This window comes from Seriola dumerili, unplaced genomic scaffold (assembly GCF_002260705.1).
Source record: "Seriola dumerili isolate Sdu_G_001 unplaced genomic scaffold, Sdu_1.0 BDQW01001556.1, whole genome shotgun sequence".
In the NCBI taxonomy this organism is placed as follows: domain Eukaryota; kingdom Metazoa; phylum Chordata; class Actinopteri; order Carangiformes; family Carangidae; genus Seriola; species Seriola dumerili.
The window spans coordinates 328832-343088 of NW_019175811.1; the positions used below are offsets into that span (position 1 = coordinate 328832).

At 47.7% G+C, this 14257-nt stretch overlaps 1 protein-coding gene across 1 annotated transcript in view; it reads left to right on the top strand.

Moving 5' to 3' along the window:
* nrp2 (neuropilin 2) overlaps window positions 1–14257 on the top strand; it is a 63789-nt gene that overhangs the window by 9522 nt on the left and 40010 nt on the right. Inside the window, exon 3 of the mRNA XM_022768371.1 lies at window positions 9685–9866. Coding sequence (XP_022624092.1) covers window positions 9685–9866 — 182 coding nt within the window. The remainder of the gene's footprint in view (window positions 1–9684; window positions 9867–14257) is intronic.

Consider the following 14257-nt stretch of genomic DNA (forward strand, 5'->3'; position numbering starts at 1 on the left):
ACAGAGAGGGTGGGGGGGGGGGGGAGTCATGTCATAAGAGTGAAGCCTTAAAACCACTTTCTCTTTGACCAATAAGACTCCATGGTGTGTTATTATTCTGGCTGAATGGTGATTTGTGTTGACATTTTCATTAGTATGCCACAAAAGCATTTGTATCTCAAATAAGTAATTTCCTGTTGGAGCACACAGATTTTTACATACTATTATAATTCACTGCCAGCGGTTTGGCTCCATCCCAACTTGTACAAACGTTTTCCACATTTTGACCGCAACAGGTCAGTCGCAAAAGAAATTTTAATTGTAGGTACAAGCTTTCTGCAAATCGCAGACCATTAACTGTGGCTTCCTTTTTGTGAGATAATTATTTATTAAGAGAGCGGCGAGCTCTCTTTTCAGCGCCGTCCTTTTTCACTTTCACGCCATTAGACAGCACATTGTGGATGCTGCCCGCTACGACAGCAGACTTTTAGTATCAGCCTTTTTTCAAAAGGCTTCTTCAGAGCAATTACTGGGTTTAATGTGTTGCTCAAGGGCACGTGAGCTGCACATGACCTCTCAGTTACCACATCCCAAGTTTTCAGTCTCACTCGCACAATGGTGAAATACAGACAAACAAAAGGGCATCACAGCGAAGACTGAATGGAAAGACTGAGTCAAATGGCTCAATAATTATTCCTACTGGTTAAACTGGTGATTTGCTGGGAGATATTTGTGTTTTATTCCCTTAAAGTTTTGTTGAAGTCGAAGGACAAGATATTGATTTGAACGGCACAATCCAAAAGTTTAGGCAAAAACTATCAGATGCATTTTTTGTGTGTGTGTGTGTCTTGCGTTTAACAATCTGACATTATCAGCTGTAATCCCCCCCCCTCGTCCATCTGATAATCAAATGCCAGGCTGCATTTGAAAACGTGTGTGTCTGGAGTTGGGGCACTCAGGAGGGCAGAGCAGACAGGATGAAAGAAAACAATCATGATGTAGTTTTGAAGTTTGTAGAGAAGGGAGAGAGAGAAAGGAAAGAGGAGGGAAAGAGAAGGAGAAGACAATGAGGCCCAGCTGTTTGGATGTGCGTTGGTCAGTTTCCTTTCTCAAACATGAATAATCTAAATCATATGCTCTTCTATTGTCTTTGACCTCAGAGGAAGTCACGGTCTCTACTGTTTAATCCAGTTTTATACAACTAACTCAGGGGGGAACGTTACACAGTTTACCCGTTATGAGACTCTTTGCGTGTGTTGTGTCTTTAAAGTGAACACTGACGTGATTCAACAGGGCAGACTCCACTATCACGGCCGTTTATTTCTCCTCTGCTCGCTCCAGCCCCCGCTTTTCTCCCTAAATTGAAGAATTAATAATCCTAGATGGGTTTTTTTTTTTTTTTGCATTGTTCACTGACAAAGCACTTTGTGTGGCCGGGAGAAAAATGTAACTTTCATGAGGACATCAGTGACTTGCTTTGGTAAAAGGGGTTTGTAATGATTGTCGGCTCTATTCACGCAGCTGTGTCACGTTGCAGTGAGCTGGAAATGTTATTTTGATGTCTCAGCTTTGTGTCTCCAGGTTTCTGTCATTTTTTTTTTTTTTTCCAAAGGCAAAATGTTGCATAATTATCTCCTTTGCAATATGTTCCTCAGTAATAACGCTTTAACACCAGCGCCACTGTGTCAACACTGTAGCACACACCGGACTTCCCCGCTGTAGTGGTGGAGAGAGGAATGGCTCAGCTGTTGATAAGCAGTGTGTCAAGCAGTTTCTCACAGCCGGAGGCGCACAGGGCAGGAGGAGGAGGAGAAAACTGAAATGCCTCCTCTTTTCTCCTCTCCACAGAGGCTTTTAGTAGGATTGGGGCTTTTTTTTTTTTTTTCTTCTTCACTCTCGCCTGGAGGTACCAAGGCCTTGGCCTGCCCTCTAACACATACTCCCACTCAATCTCCCTTCATCCTATATGTATGTATGTGTGTGTGTGTGTGGTGATGGGTTGTGGTGTGTGTGTGTGTGTGTGTGTGTGAGAGAGAGAGAGAGAGTCAGTGAGCGTGGGTGGGGAAAGGCGTCTACATGTGAGTAACTCTGCAAGCATTTACGCCAGTGTTGATTTGTAAGACTAGCTGCTTCCGTCTTCCCTCCATCCATCTATCTATCCGCCCTGCCTCCGAGTGATTACCCCCATTTTAAAGGCCCGTGAGAGGAATAGGGGATCACGCCAACATTTGTTTATGCATAACCTCTAAACCTAATGTGTTTGCCCTTCAGTGTTTCACTGAGGAAGCATTTCCCTTTAGGGTGACGGAAACGCAACAGAAATAAGAGCAAAAAGCCAAAGTATGGCTCGATATTCCTGCTCTCTCCATCCTGTGTTATGCTTTTTACCCAGATTGATCCAAGCCCTGTAGTGCTGTTAAGGGTTGCTTCCTTGCTTCCTTTTTTTTTTCGCCTGTATGATTAGGCACGGCAGTGTGAGGGAGTGAGCAGAGAGTAGATTTTTGCATGTTTTCACGCTCCTCCGCGAGGTTAGGGCGAGGGGAGCCGGAGGGCTGCAGAGGTGGAGGGCTCTCCATCTCGGTCAGGGTTGAAAATCTGCGTGACAGCTGGGATTACAGAGACGGCGGCAGAGAAAAACCGAAGCTGCGCGTTACCTGAAAGACGCAGAGCTTTGTGGTCTAGACTGCTGATCGCTGAAACGCACCGAGGAAGAAAAAAATATCGAGACGATAACACGGTCATAAAGGCTCTAAATGGACATATGTTTTCAGTGGATACGCTTGAAGACACATGCACGTACACACTTAGGCATGCAACCCGTCGGTGTAAGAGTGCTCATCAGCCATCATGACCTCCCTTGGGCACTTTAGGCACTTATAAAACCAAGAAAAGTGCTTGGTCAGCCCAGGCAAGGGGTCTGAACTCTGGCTAATATCCCAGGCCAGCTGGTGATTTTCCCTCAGTGGGTTCAAACAGTCAGTACTCGGATGGTGTAACGCAGCCAAACCGCGGCTCTACTGCAGCAATCAAATCCGCAGCCTTATGCAGGCGCTCCATGTCTGAGGTGGCACTTTAATTCAGGATTTCATTTCGGGGGGGGGGGGGTCCGGCCGTGTGCCAAATAGCTCTTACCTCCAGGCTGCCAGCCGATTGATGTGAACTAAATGTAATAAAGGCTAGATGAAATATCAGGCCCATATCTCTAATGCAATCTGCCATCACCAAGCCCCAGGATGCTACCTAGTGATATACCAGGAGCTGAGGAGAGAGAGAGAGAGAGAGAGAGAAGTGGAGATGCTTCTCCCTCTCTCTTCCGTTTTGTTTTTCTTCAGCTCTCTTTCTCTTTTGCTTCATCTTCCTTCCTCCCTTTTCTTGATCCATCTCTTTCCCCTCTCTTTGTTCTTTCATTCTCCCTCTCCTCTAGCCGGAGGAGGAAGTGTTTTATTTTTACACACTTAAATTAAACATTGAAACAGGAAGAATCACATATAGACAGCGTGCGTGCACACACACACACACACACACACACAAACACACACACACACCATAAAACTGTAGTCATTCAGGAAGATCCATTTCTTCCACCTCTGTGGGTTTTATTTTCTCATTTTTATTTGGTTATTTGTTATTGAACGCAGCCTGAGGTGAGAAGATTTGATGATATAACTTTATAACTTTACACACACACTCGCAAGACACACACACACACACACGCACAAAGTGGTGTGGCCTGTGACATGCCCTGTCACAGTGAGAGGCGTCACCAACACATAGCAACAACTCTTTGTGTGTGTGTGTGTGTGTGTGTGCGCATGATATCAGCCTCTTACCAATCCCCAAAGGGGGGAGCAGAGAGGTGTGGGATCAATGTCCGTATCCCGCTTATAATGGGAAATCGATAAATGATCAGCAGTGGCCGGAGGGGGAGAGAGGAGGGGAGGAAGAGGAGGAGGAGGGTGATGGTTGAGGATGAAAGGGGAGACAGATGAGCTGCCAGAGGTCATGGCTAAAGGGAGTTGTTCCGGTTCTGATCTGTCAATATCTGGCACTTTGCCGGCGTTTAGGACAAGATCATGGTCATCAGCGTCCGGCGGTCTGGACTATTACAGCTGCCAGTGCTGTAATGATGATATAATAACTAACAGGTGCAGGTGAGCGTCGACACCAGGCTTCTCTGTGATCAGTTGCTCTCGTCCACCGCAGAGACACTGAGGCGTGAGCGATGCATCGAAGCTTTATGATTAATTTAGCGTCATGCAGCAGTCTCTCTGTGTGAGCGTTTCCCGGTCCACAAACATGTGCACGAGTCTCGATTCTCCGCTTGAACGCAAACTGTGTGTCAATGAAGGTAAGTTAAAGTGGCATCCCAGCAGGGCTCTCTTACTGATGAATAGTTCCGGACGTTTTATTACAAAGGCGTGGGGAGGAACGAGCGGTGGCAGCTAGGGGGGGTGTTACGGCCTCGGCTCAGACAGCAGTTATAGTCTGAAGTTTCAGATCGATGCGGCGCTGGAAGGGCCGGGGCCGAGCCCAGACTGCCTGTGGTCAGTGGTTTGGCCCCCAGTCATCTGTAAGTATGAATCTGTGATGGACAGCGGGGGGGGGGGGGGGGGGGGGGGGGGGGGGGGGGGGCAGGAGGTGAGGCAGGAGGAGAGGAGGAAGAGGAGTGCTATTTGTTTTTTTGGGCTAGATTGAAGATGGCAGGCTCCGTGGATCTGCAGGGATTTTGCTCGCAGGATCTAGTTAATATTTCAGAGGCACTTATGGTTTATTAGAGTCCCCTCCGAGGGCGGGAGGAGTGGGTGATAGCATGTGTGTATGCAGATGCATGAGTATGTGGGTGTGTGTCGGCTGTGCCCCCGTCCGCCTTGTGTGAGAAGAGATGAGCAACAGACGGTTCTTCATCGTCTCCTGGATCGGGATCTTGTGGGTTTCTGTTCTCTGACAGTGGAAAACGGGAAGGGGGGGGGGTGTCGGATGGGGGGGACGCAACGGAGCAGAGAGGAAAATCATTTCAACTGAAAGCCCAGAGTGTCTTGGGGAGAGCCAAGTTTGGTTTCCTGACATTCGAGAACAGCTGTTGCTCTTTTATCAGCGTAAACAAAATAAATCAGACGACCACGACGCACCCGCAGCAAATTATGTGTTAATTTTTTGTGTAATTTCCACGCTCCCAATGAAATCTTCATGTGTTATTGTAGGCACTGCGATTACACTCAATTAAAACGCGACATCTCAAGCTACTTTCTAAACAGATGGGTCGTCCAAAGATAACAGAAGTAGGTCGTGAGTGACCAGTAGTGGAGCACTGAAGGCGAGATGAGAGGCCCTATGAATATGCATCTAAACGCCGTATACATACAGTTATGTCTCTCCGTGGCGAGGTGCCAACGCCTGCAGGAAGTGTCCCCTCGTCCATGACAAACAGCGAAGGTGTGAAAGGCAATTAGTTGCTTTGGCGGAGGGGGCGGAGTGATATATGAGAGTAGAGGGAGAGAGGACATGTCTGGACTGGTGCAGAATTTCTGGCCCTCAAGGGTTTTTAGTTTCCTTAACCCCTCTCCCTCTGTTCCAGTTTATTCTCTATGGGGGGAATAAGGAGGAGGAGGAGGAGGAGGTGGGGTGGGCTGGTGTCCCATAATGGCTCCCTAAACACAGGGTCGGTCATGCAGACCCAGACAGACTGCCAGACAGACAGAAAGCTGGGAATGGGGAATGGATGGTGTCAGACAGAGGCGGGGTCTGGATCAAAACAACTCCTAATGGAATTTAGATCTGGATGGTGATGGGTGTGTGTGTGTGTGTGTGTGTGTGTGTGTGTGTGTGTGTGTGTGTGTGTGTGTGTGTGTGTGTGTGTGAGTGGTATGCGTCGCTAATGTGTGTCTTCATGGGAGCGGGTTTGTGTGTGTGCAAGTGATTTATGTGTGTTATGTGTGTGTGCAATGTCCTGGAATGTGCTTATGTGTGTGTGTGCGTGTGTGTGTGTGTGTGTGTTGGAGAGAGACAGACAGTGGGCTCTCACACGTCAGGCCCTCATGCATGTATTCATCAGAGCCTGGGGAGAGGCTGAGCGAACAGGTCAATAATCACATCTGAGGAACACTCGCTCACTGACGCTAATCCATGACAGGAGAGAGCAAGACAGAAAGAGAGAGAGGGGGAGAGAGAGAGAGAGAGAGAGAAGGATAGAGACCCACTCCAAAATCAATTAAAACCTAATTAGGCTCTCAGCTCTTTCGCGGGCCTTTTATGCTTGGTGTTGGCGATACAGCGCCGAGTGTGTATGCGCACGCCGGTGTTTGCCTATATCTTTGTGTGTGTGTGTCCATGTCCGTCTATCTGTGTGTGTGTGTGTGTGTGTTTGTTGGCACTTGTTTGAGTGTGTGTTTTCCCTGGGCATGTGTCAGTTTCAGCCCTAAGCAGGCGTACTTAGGGATAGCCGTGGCTCTTACAGGCTCACCGTGGGAGCTCGCCACTAAAGCCCTTCACGATCGCCTCTGTAATGCAGGATTACAACACAAGACATGTATAAGAGAATTGGACGCAAGTGCTCCTCCGGCCCACTTTTGCACAGATTTCCTTCAGCCCCAACCATCCACTACTTTAACTGAAGGGATGTGTAAGGAGACTGAAATGCCTCCTTTTTTCAGCACACACACACTCCCTCCAGATGAGGATTCACATCTGTTTTTGAATAATTTGCACATGTTGTTTGTTGCTGGGGCCACAGAGAATACCGTGTATTGGTAAATGGCTCACTACTAACCGCACTTCCATAAAAGTTAGTGGGGTAAAGATGACAGGCCGAGAGACGGGATGGGCCGAATAATCAATAGTGCAGAGGCAGAGATGTCCCGACTTTTAGTCCTGAGTGTGGGTGAATCTTCAGTCCTGCAATAATCCAATTCAATAGCACCATTTGTTAGACCCTCCTTGCCTGGTAAACACCTTTTTGTATCCGAACTTCCACACGCTAGGGCTTTCCCTTCAAAATGCAGCCCCAAAGAACTCATGCAGAGATTCCTGCAGGGATGTTGTTATTTTCTCTGATTTGACAAACCTCCAGCTCTGCAGAAAACACAGTATGTATTATGTTAATTAAAATGATGAGTTAAGTTGACTTAAATATCTATCTGAAGCCCAAACCGCTTTATCTCAGTTTCACAATAGCATTACTTTGCTGTTGTGTAATCTCATAATCTTTTATTTTTTTAGTTTAATGAAACGCACCTCTTCCCATACGTTGTCATCAGGCGAGTGTTGCGGTGACATTACAAGCTCCACTGCAGCATTTTCACACTTTGATCCTCACCTTTTTTTTTTTTTACGTGAGCCATTCTAACCCAGATTAATGTGGCTGAGATTATCCCTCCATCAGCAGTCTTAGTTTGAATGCTCTGTATGGGAAGGAATGAGATAGCCGAAAAAAAAGAGGCTTAGTGACTCTACTTAATCCAGGTTTTATTCCAAGCTGCCGTACGGAAGCAGTCTCAAGTGCTTAGATGCCACGGAGAAACACAGCTTAGTGCTGATTGGTACCTCTCAGCTTTTAGTGAATACTTTTCATTTTGGGGAAGTAGTGAGAAAAGAACATTAGCAAAGAGGCTGCGTTTAAAAGTGGCGTCTGTGATGTCTTTTCAGCATCAAAGAGCCCATCACAGTAATTAGCGGGACAACAGCGGCCCTGGTGTGTGTGTTTTTTTTGGGGGGTTTTTTGACGGCGTCGTCATATGAACTAATTGAGACAAGTGTGTTTGTGTGTGTAGATCTTGGGAGGGTGTCCTCAACGTGGCTGGCACAGGCTCCCGTGGCGATGCAGTTAGTTATGCAGGGAATCACAATATGAAGAGACAGTTGTTTGCGCTGTGACGAGGAAGAGGAACGGGGATGGGCGTTATGGAGACCGAAATTACACACGGAAATTAGTCACAGTTGCGCAACTTGAAACGTGGCGACATGAATATTTAGTGGAAAATACAAACGCCACACAAAAAAAGCAAGCTCACGAAAAGAGATTGAAGTCTGGAAGAAAAATTAGTCAAGAACAATTCTGTCTAACTGACTGAAAACAGCACTTAACCACTGAGGAGGCAGCAAACACAAAGTATGGAGCTTTCCACAACCTCTAATATTGTCACAACCCAAGAATTATTACTTCATAAGCAGGTGGTTCGCTCTCAGCTCACAAGCGTGGGCTGGTCCCCCGTTTAATCACATCAACAAAGCTATGGTGTCATTTATAGGAGGCAATGCATAGAAGGACCGTGTTTTACAGCAAATGACAGTTTTCGCTGTGCAGCACACGTCTGAGGCCACAGATGGAAGAAGTGGGACTTTCTCTGTAAGGCATTTAAACATACTGATAGTCCTTTAACTCAAAGATAAAACAATTTACTGTGCTCATCGAGGCTCACGCTGCACTTCACTGCAGCGTTTATTCCCACTTAGTCTCTCTCTTTCTCTCTTATTCTGTGCTGTATACGGGCACGAAGGCCTGGACTTGTTGTCACTGATGTCATTTTCTGAGTGTGGAAGATGAATTGTAAGAAAAGAAGTACAAATTTGGAAAAACTTGTCCCGATGTTATAAAAACCCCACCCATGTGGTGTTCCAAAAGGACTAAATCAAACATCCTCCGAAGACAGTTAAGTGTGCCGCCTGTGACTCGGCATGTGTCTCATAATGTTGGAGGAATGACACACAGGGCTATGAGCTAATTCTGGATCAGCCAGGTGGGCTCTCTCTCTCTCTCTCCCTCCCTCTTTGTCTTTCCCACTCTCTCTCACACACACACTCATAAAAACGCCCACACACACACACACACACACACACACACACACACACACACACACACACACACTGACCTGACAGTTAAGTATTTGCTTTTACAGCTCAGGGTCAGCTGGCTAGTCAAAGTTTAAGCTGAGAGCTCAGGCATGTGGAAGTTAAAAAGCGAGGCATCTTTACATTTATTTATCCCAATTTCTCTCCCTAATCTGCCCCCCCACCACCACCACCACCACCACCACCTCACCCCCTACCCTGCTAACGTCCTCACCTTCCTCTCCTCTTTATTTTTTCATGAGCCTCTCTGTCTATTTTTACACTTCTTATTAATGAGTCCATCCAGCTGTCTTGTTTGCGTGCATCTTCTCCCTCAGGTTGCAGTCATTTGCTCAAGTATGTTCAGTTTTAAAACACAGCCCTCCCTTCCATTCTCCTCCCTGGGATCAAAGATATTCAATGATTTTGGGGGCTCGCTCGCCCAGAGCTGATGTCGGTGAAATCCGAGTTTGTTGTCCCCAGCTGAAATGGCTTGTGAGAGCTAAATTTATTGATATTGAATGCAGCTGAGGGGGAGCAGTACAAGTAAGGTGGAGATGCTTTGACTGAGAGCCAAGTCTGTGGCAGATATATTTATTTGTGTCTTAATGTTGTGTTGTGTTCCTAAATGCTTTGCTTGGACACTGTGCATTCTGTCCCGAGGCTGAACTCTGATGGTTAATAGCTCCACACCTGTCTGGTTTTTATTAGCTTAGCTTGTTGCGTAACCCCCATAACTATCAATCTATGTTTATCTGCCCGTTGCCGCTCTGCTTTTATCTTTTCACTGTGCTTAATCCCTTCCTGCTGCATTAAGCTCAATGTAAGATCGTGTTCTGAAGGATGCTTGTAACAGCAGGAAATCATCTCCATCTCCGTCAGGTATGACTTCATCGAGATCCGCGACGGGACTTCGGACTCTGCTGACATTCTGGGTCGACACTGCAGCAACATCGCCCCGGCACCAATCATCTCATCCGGGCCCTCCCTCCAGATCCGGTTCGTCTCGGACTACGCCCACCAGGGGGCGGGCTTCTCTCTGCGCTACGAGATCTTCAAAACAGGTGAGGAAACATTACTGGGACTACGGAGCAAGGGATCTGAGGGATCTCCATTTACATAATGCTGATTGGCTGTTTTATTTTGACCAAATCCTCACAATATCATTTATAATTTCTTTTAGTTTTTTTAAGTTTGTAGCTTTAAAATCCATTGTGAGAAAACCCTCCATGGCTTTGGCTGAAGTGACATTTACTTATTACAATAGATTTTTAGATGGTTTCTATGGATTAAAAACTTAATATTAGGTGAGATAGAAACATGTACAACTTCACCCCAACAACTTACATCAGCAGAGGCAAAACAAAACTTCACCAAAGAGGGAAGAGAGATACTAAACTACTTCCAAGCCGCCTGGAAGCCTGTGAGGAATGCTTGCTCGTTTGGAGTAGGATCCGCTTCCTCTGGGGGGCGGGGGCTGGGAGGTGGGAGGTTGTGGAGGTGGGATGATGGAGAGAGCTCCAAGGCAGCTTGGAGTTGTTGGACTTAAGGTTAAAGGTTTGTAGGCAGAGGCGGGGGCAAGGAGATTGATGAGGATGAGTGTGTGCCGAAATGGAATTTTCTCAAGGTCGCCAAAGTGCACGAGGTGAAGTGCGCTTTGCAGGTGAGGTGGCAGTGGGAAGTATATTTGTTTTGGTGGTGGGATGTGTGTGTGTGTGTGTGTGTGTGTGTGTGTGTGTGTGTGTGATGGGAGAGGTGAAATGGCCTTGGGGGGGCGGGCGCGGGGGGGGGGGGGGGCACTGAAAGATTTATGTTCAAGAGAGTTACCAGCCGATTGTCTTTGCAACACGGGTATCTCCTCAGCAAGTCGACACTCTTTTAAATTCAGATTTCTTGAGTCACAAAATGTATCTTGATCTATTTTCAAAAAGAGTTTCAATTGAAAGCCATTGAAGAAAGTTGAAAGTTCCTGAAGCACGAAATGTAAGTATCGCTCTCACAGAAAGAGTTCTCGCCTCCCACCTTTGAACAGTATCTCCGCTTTTGTGTCAAATGAATGTGACCCAGATTTGATGTTCAGCTCTGTTACCAAGGCCACCAAAATCGAACCCTGACAGTGTAATGTAGATTGCATCTGTCTCATACACACACACACACATACATATATGCGGATGGATTGAAGACTGGTGGATGGAGGATGCGGTTGCCATGGCTTTAACAAGATCCTGGTATAAATTCAGGGGGGTACAAGAGATTGTGTCACTGTGTGAGCACGTGTAGGTGTCTGCTCGCTTGCGTGTGTGGGTGGTTCCACTCAGCTTGTTGTGTGAGATGCTGTCTGTCTGTATGTATGTGTAGGCGAAATGATAGATGCACGTGTGTGTGTGTGTGTACGTTAGAGAGAGAGGTAGAGAGACATAGAAATAGACAGATACGACCGGGGTAAAGGGAGACGGACCCACGAAGGAGGAGCGAGCCGGGGAATGAAATGCTATTCAGGATGCGTGATTGAGGCCATGTGTTAATCATGGTGTTTCCAGTGCACTGCACACGCTCTCATCATGGCTGTTTGTCTTACCGTGGCAGACCTGGGCCATGGGTTTCCACTAAACACAGCTTGCAACGTCGGGAACACAGAGATCCCGGCTAAGATGTGTTTATTTACCGGAGTGGAAGTCATTACTTTTACTCCCATCATTGTATTTTAGTTGCATTTTTGTGTGCTTGTAATTTCAGCTTTGGAAGACGAGAATATATATTTTTTTATTTTCAATTCAACTGTATTGTGCTGCATTCAAAGATGCACGAGTGTGAGGGTGAGCCTAGATCGCACTAGTGGAGAATGTTTTTGGTACAATGTGTGTGGGTTTGTGTACGAGCGAGTGGGAGTGTGTTTACGGGCGCGTATGTGTTTTTAAAGGGTGCGTCCGAGCAGATAGAAATCGCAGCACACAGCTGGGAAATGTGTATGTGCGTGTGTGTGTGTGTGTGTGTGCTCAGCTTCCTTCCTATCTTAAACAGACAGTACCGCTTACGGCACAGGCTGACCCCACCACACTGTGTCTAGAAGTCAGACAGTGTGTGTCTGGTTTTGGCTGCGTGTGTGTGTGTGTGTGTGTGCGTGTGTGTGTGTGTGTGTGTGTGTGTGTGTGTGTGTGTGTGTGTGTGTGAGAGAGAGAGAGAGAGAGAGAGAGGCATATCTTGGCCTGTTTTTCATTCTATGAACTAATGATACTGTGGCTTGTTTTTGTTTTGTTCATTCAACCCTATTACATAAGCGGTGACTGTAACAACTCCAGGGGGTTTTGAATTGGAGAAGCAATCTTTTTGTGTCAACGTGCGTGTGTGTGTTTATGTGTGTGTGTGTGTGTGTGTGTGTGTCTGTGTGTGTGTGCGTCATGGGTTACAGTGCAGTAAAAGCTAATTATTTCCAGTAAGGAGGAGCAGGAGTCGACCTTTGACTCGACATCCATCCTGAAACCCCTGATACCCCTCCACCTCCTGAGGGGAGCCTGGCTGAGCGTTTGCCCCAAAACAACATCCCTCCACCTACCCACGACCCCCCCACCCCCCCCCATACACACACACACGCACACACGCGCACACATATGCCTTAATCCTGTTGTACAGTGAAAGTGCACGGCTCCCCTCCTCCCCCTTATTGTTGTGGCCTACTTTGCTCCTACTCATGCATGCTTAACCCTTTATTCAGCCCCAGACTACCGCCACCCCCACCATATCCGCCCATCATACACTTTCACTTACACCCGGTCACGTGCTGCTGACGCTGTTACCACGGCTACAGGGGGAAGACTTGCCAGCGAAAGCCCCCTTTTTCCCAGTTCCCCCAAAGCCCACCACTAACGCAGCGGGGGCAGATAACGTCGCAGCCAATCCTGGGTTAAGACGAGGTCGAGAGCACCGGGGGGGCGTCTCGTCCCCTTCGTGGACGCCGGTGACCGCTACCGTGGCATCTGTGGGGTCGCGGCGTGGGCGCAGCCTAAGGCAAGACCCCCCCTCACCTCACCCGAGCGCCAGTCATAACACGGGGCCCTGGGTGTATTCCCCATGCCGTCGTGTTGATTGGATGCCGAGTCTTGCATCAGCGCTGGCTGTTACTATATGGCTGATTGCCATGTGGTGTTTATTCCTGAAACACCCGAGTCATCCCAATGCTGAAATTACACTCAAGTAATTAACTGGCAAAGGTAAATTAAATTCATGAATAAATAAACTGAGCGCAAAGAGTGTTTAAGACTGATCAGTGATGAAGAAAACATGTCCCAAAATGAAATAATAAGACAGCAACTGCATGAATAAGATTCAAGAAATCTAGACTTGCACGAACACTTTGATCACAAACAGCAGGAGGCTTTTTGGCGTCTGCTTCCTTTCGCGCTCAAGATTTAAAAAAAAAAACTTAATGATGGCATTCCATCCCACAGCTCATAACAGAGGGATCAGCGCAATACGTGACTCAGAAGAATTCCTCCCTCCATATAAAGCTGCTTCAGATTGATGCAAAATGTCTCTCTGGGTCTATAAAAGTGTCGAGCCGTGGCACGCCAAGAATGTTGTTTTTCTTTTCTTGGGTTTCCTTGTTGCTCACGATGTTGTTATTGTTGTTGTTGTTGTTGTTGTTGTTGTTACAGTTACAGCAGGGTTTCCACCCTAACCTCCCCTCCCCTGTGTAGCACGTACATTCACGCACGCTTGCACACACCCCTCCTCAGATGCCTCAGGAGAGATTTTCTTCAATGAAACCCTGAACTCAGCTCAGGCTGGGTTACATGAGAGATGCGCTGTGTGTTTGTGTGTGAGTGAGTAGATGTCTGTCAGACAGGCAGGTAGAGAGGGTGAGGCGGTTTTGATGTGCGGCAGACACTCGGCGAAACACAGGGGTGAGCCCCTCAGCGAGAGTTGCGTGCCGAGGATAGCAGGAGCGAGGCGACGCCAGACGAGACGGAGAGTTAAAAGAGTGAATGAGCTCAGATTCTGCACGTCTGGCTGAGAAGAGAGGGAACGAGGGAAGGGATGAGAGAGGAAGAGTGGAGGAGGAGGAGGAGGAGGAGGGAGGGAGGGAAAGGGGGTAACCCCCGACACGACATGTGAAGCTGCTACTACATCAGGCACTCATGTGCAAGAGTCGAGTGGTTTCTACCCAGCAACTCACCCCCCGCGTCACAAATGCACACACACTCACACATACTATGACCCCCCCCCCTCTTTGCCAGCAGACAGCTCTTGCCAAATGGCAGCTCATGGTGTGATGCAGGCACCAACCAGGGGCCAAGACATGGGCCAAGGAGTGATGGGGGGAGGTGGNGCCCGCACCCCCCCCCCCCCCCCCCTCCTCTTTGCCAGCAGACAGCTCTTGCCAAATGGCAGCTCATGGTGTGATGCAGGCACCAACCAGGGGCCAAGACATGGGCCAAGGAGTGATGGGGGGAGGTGG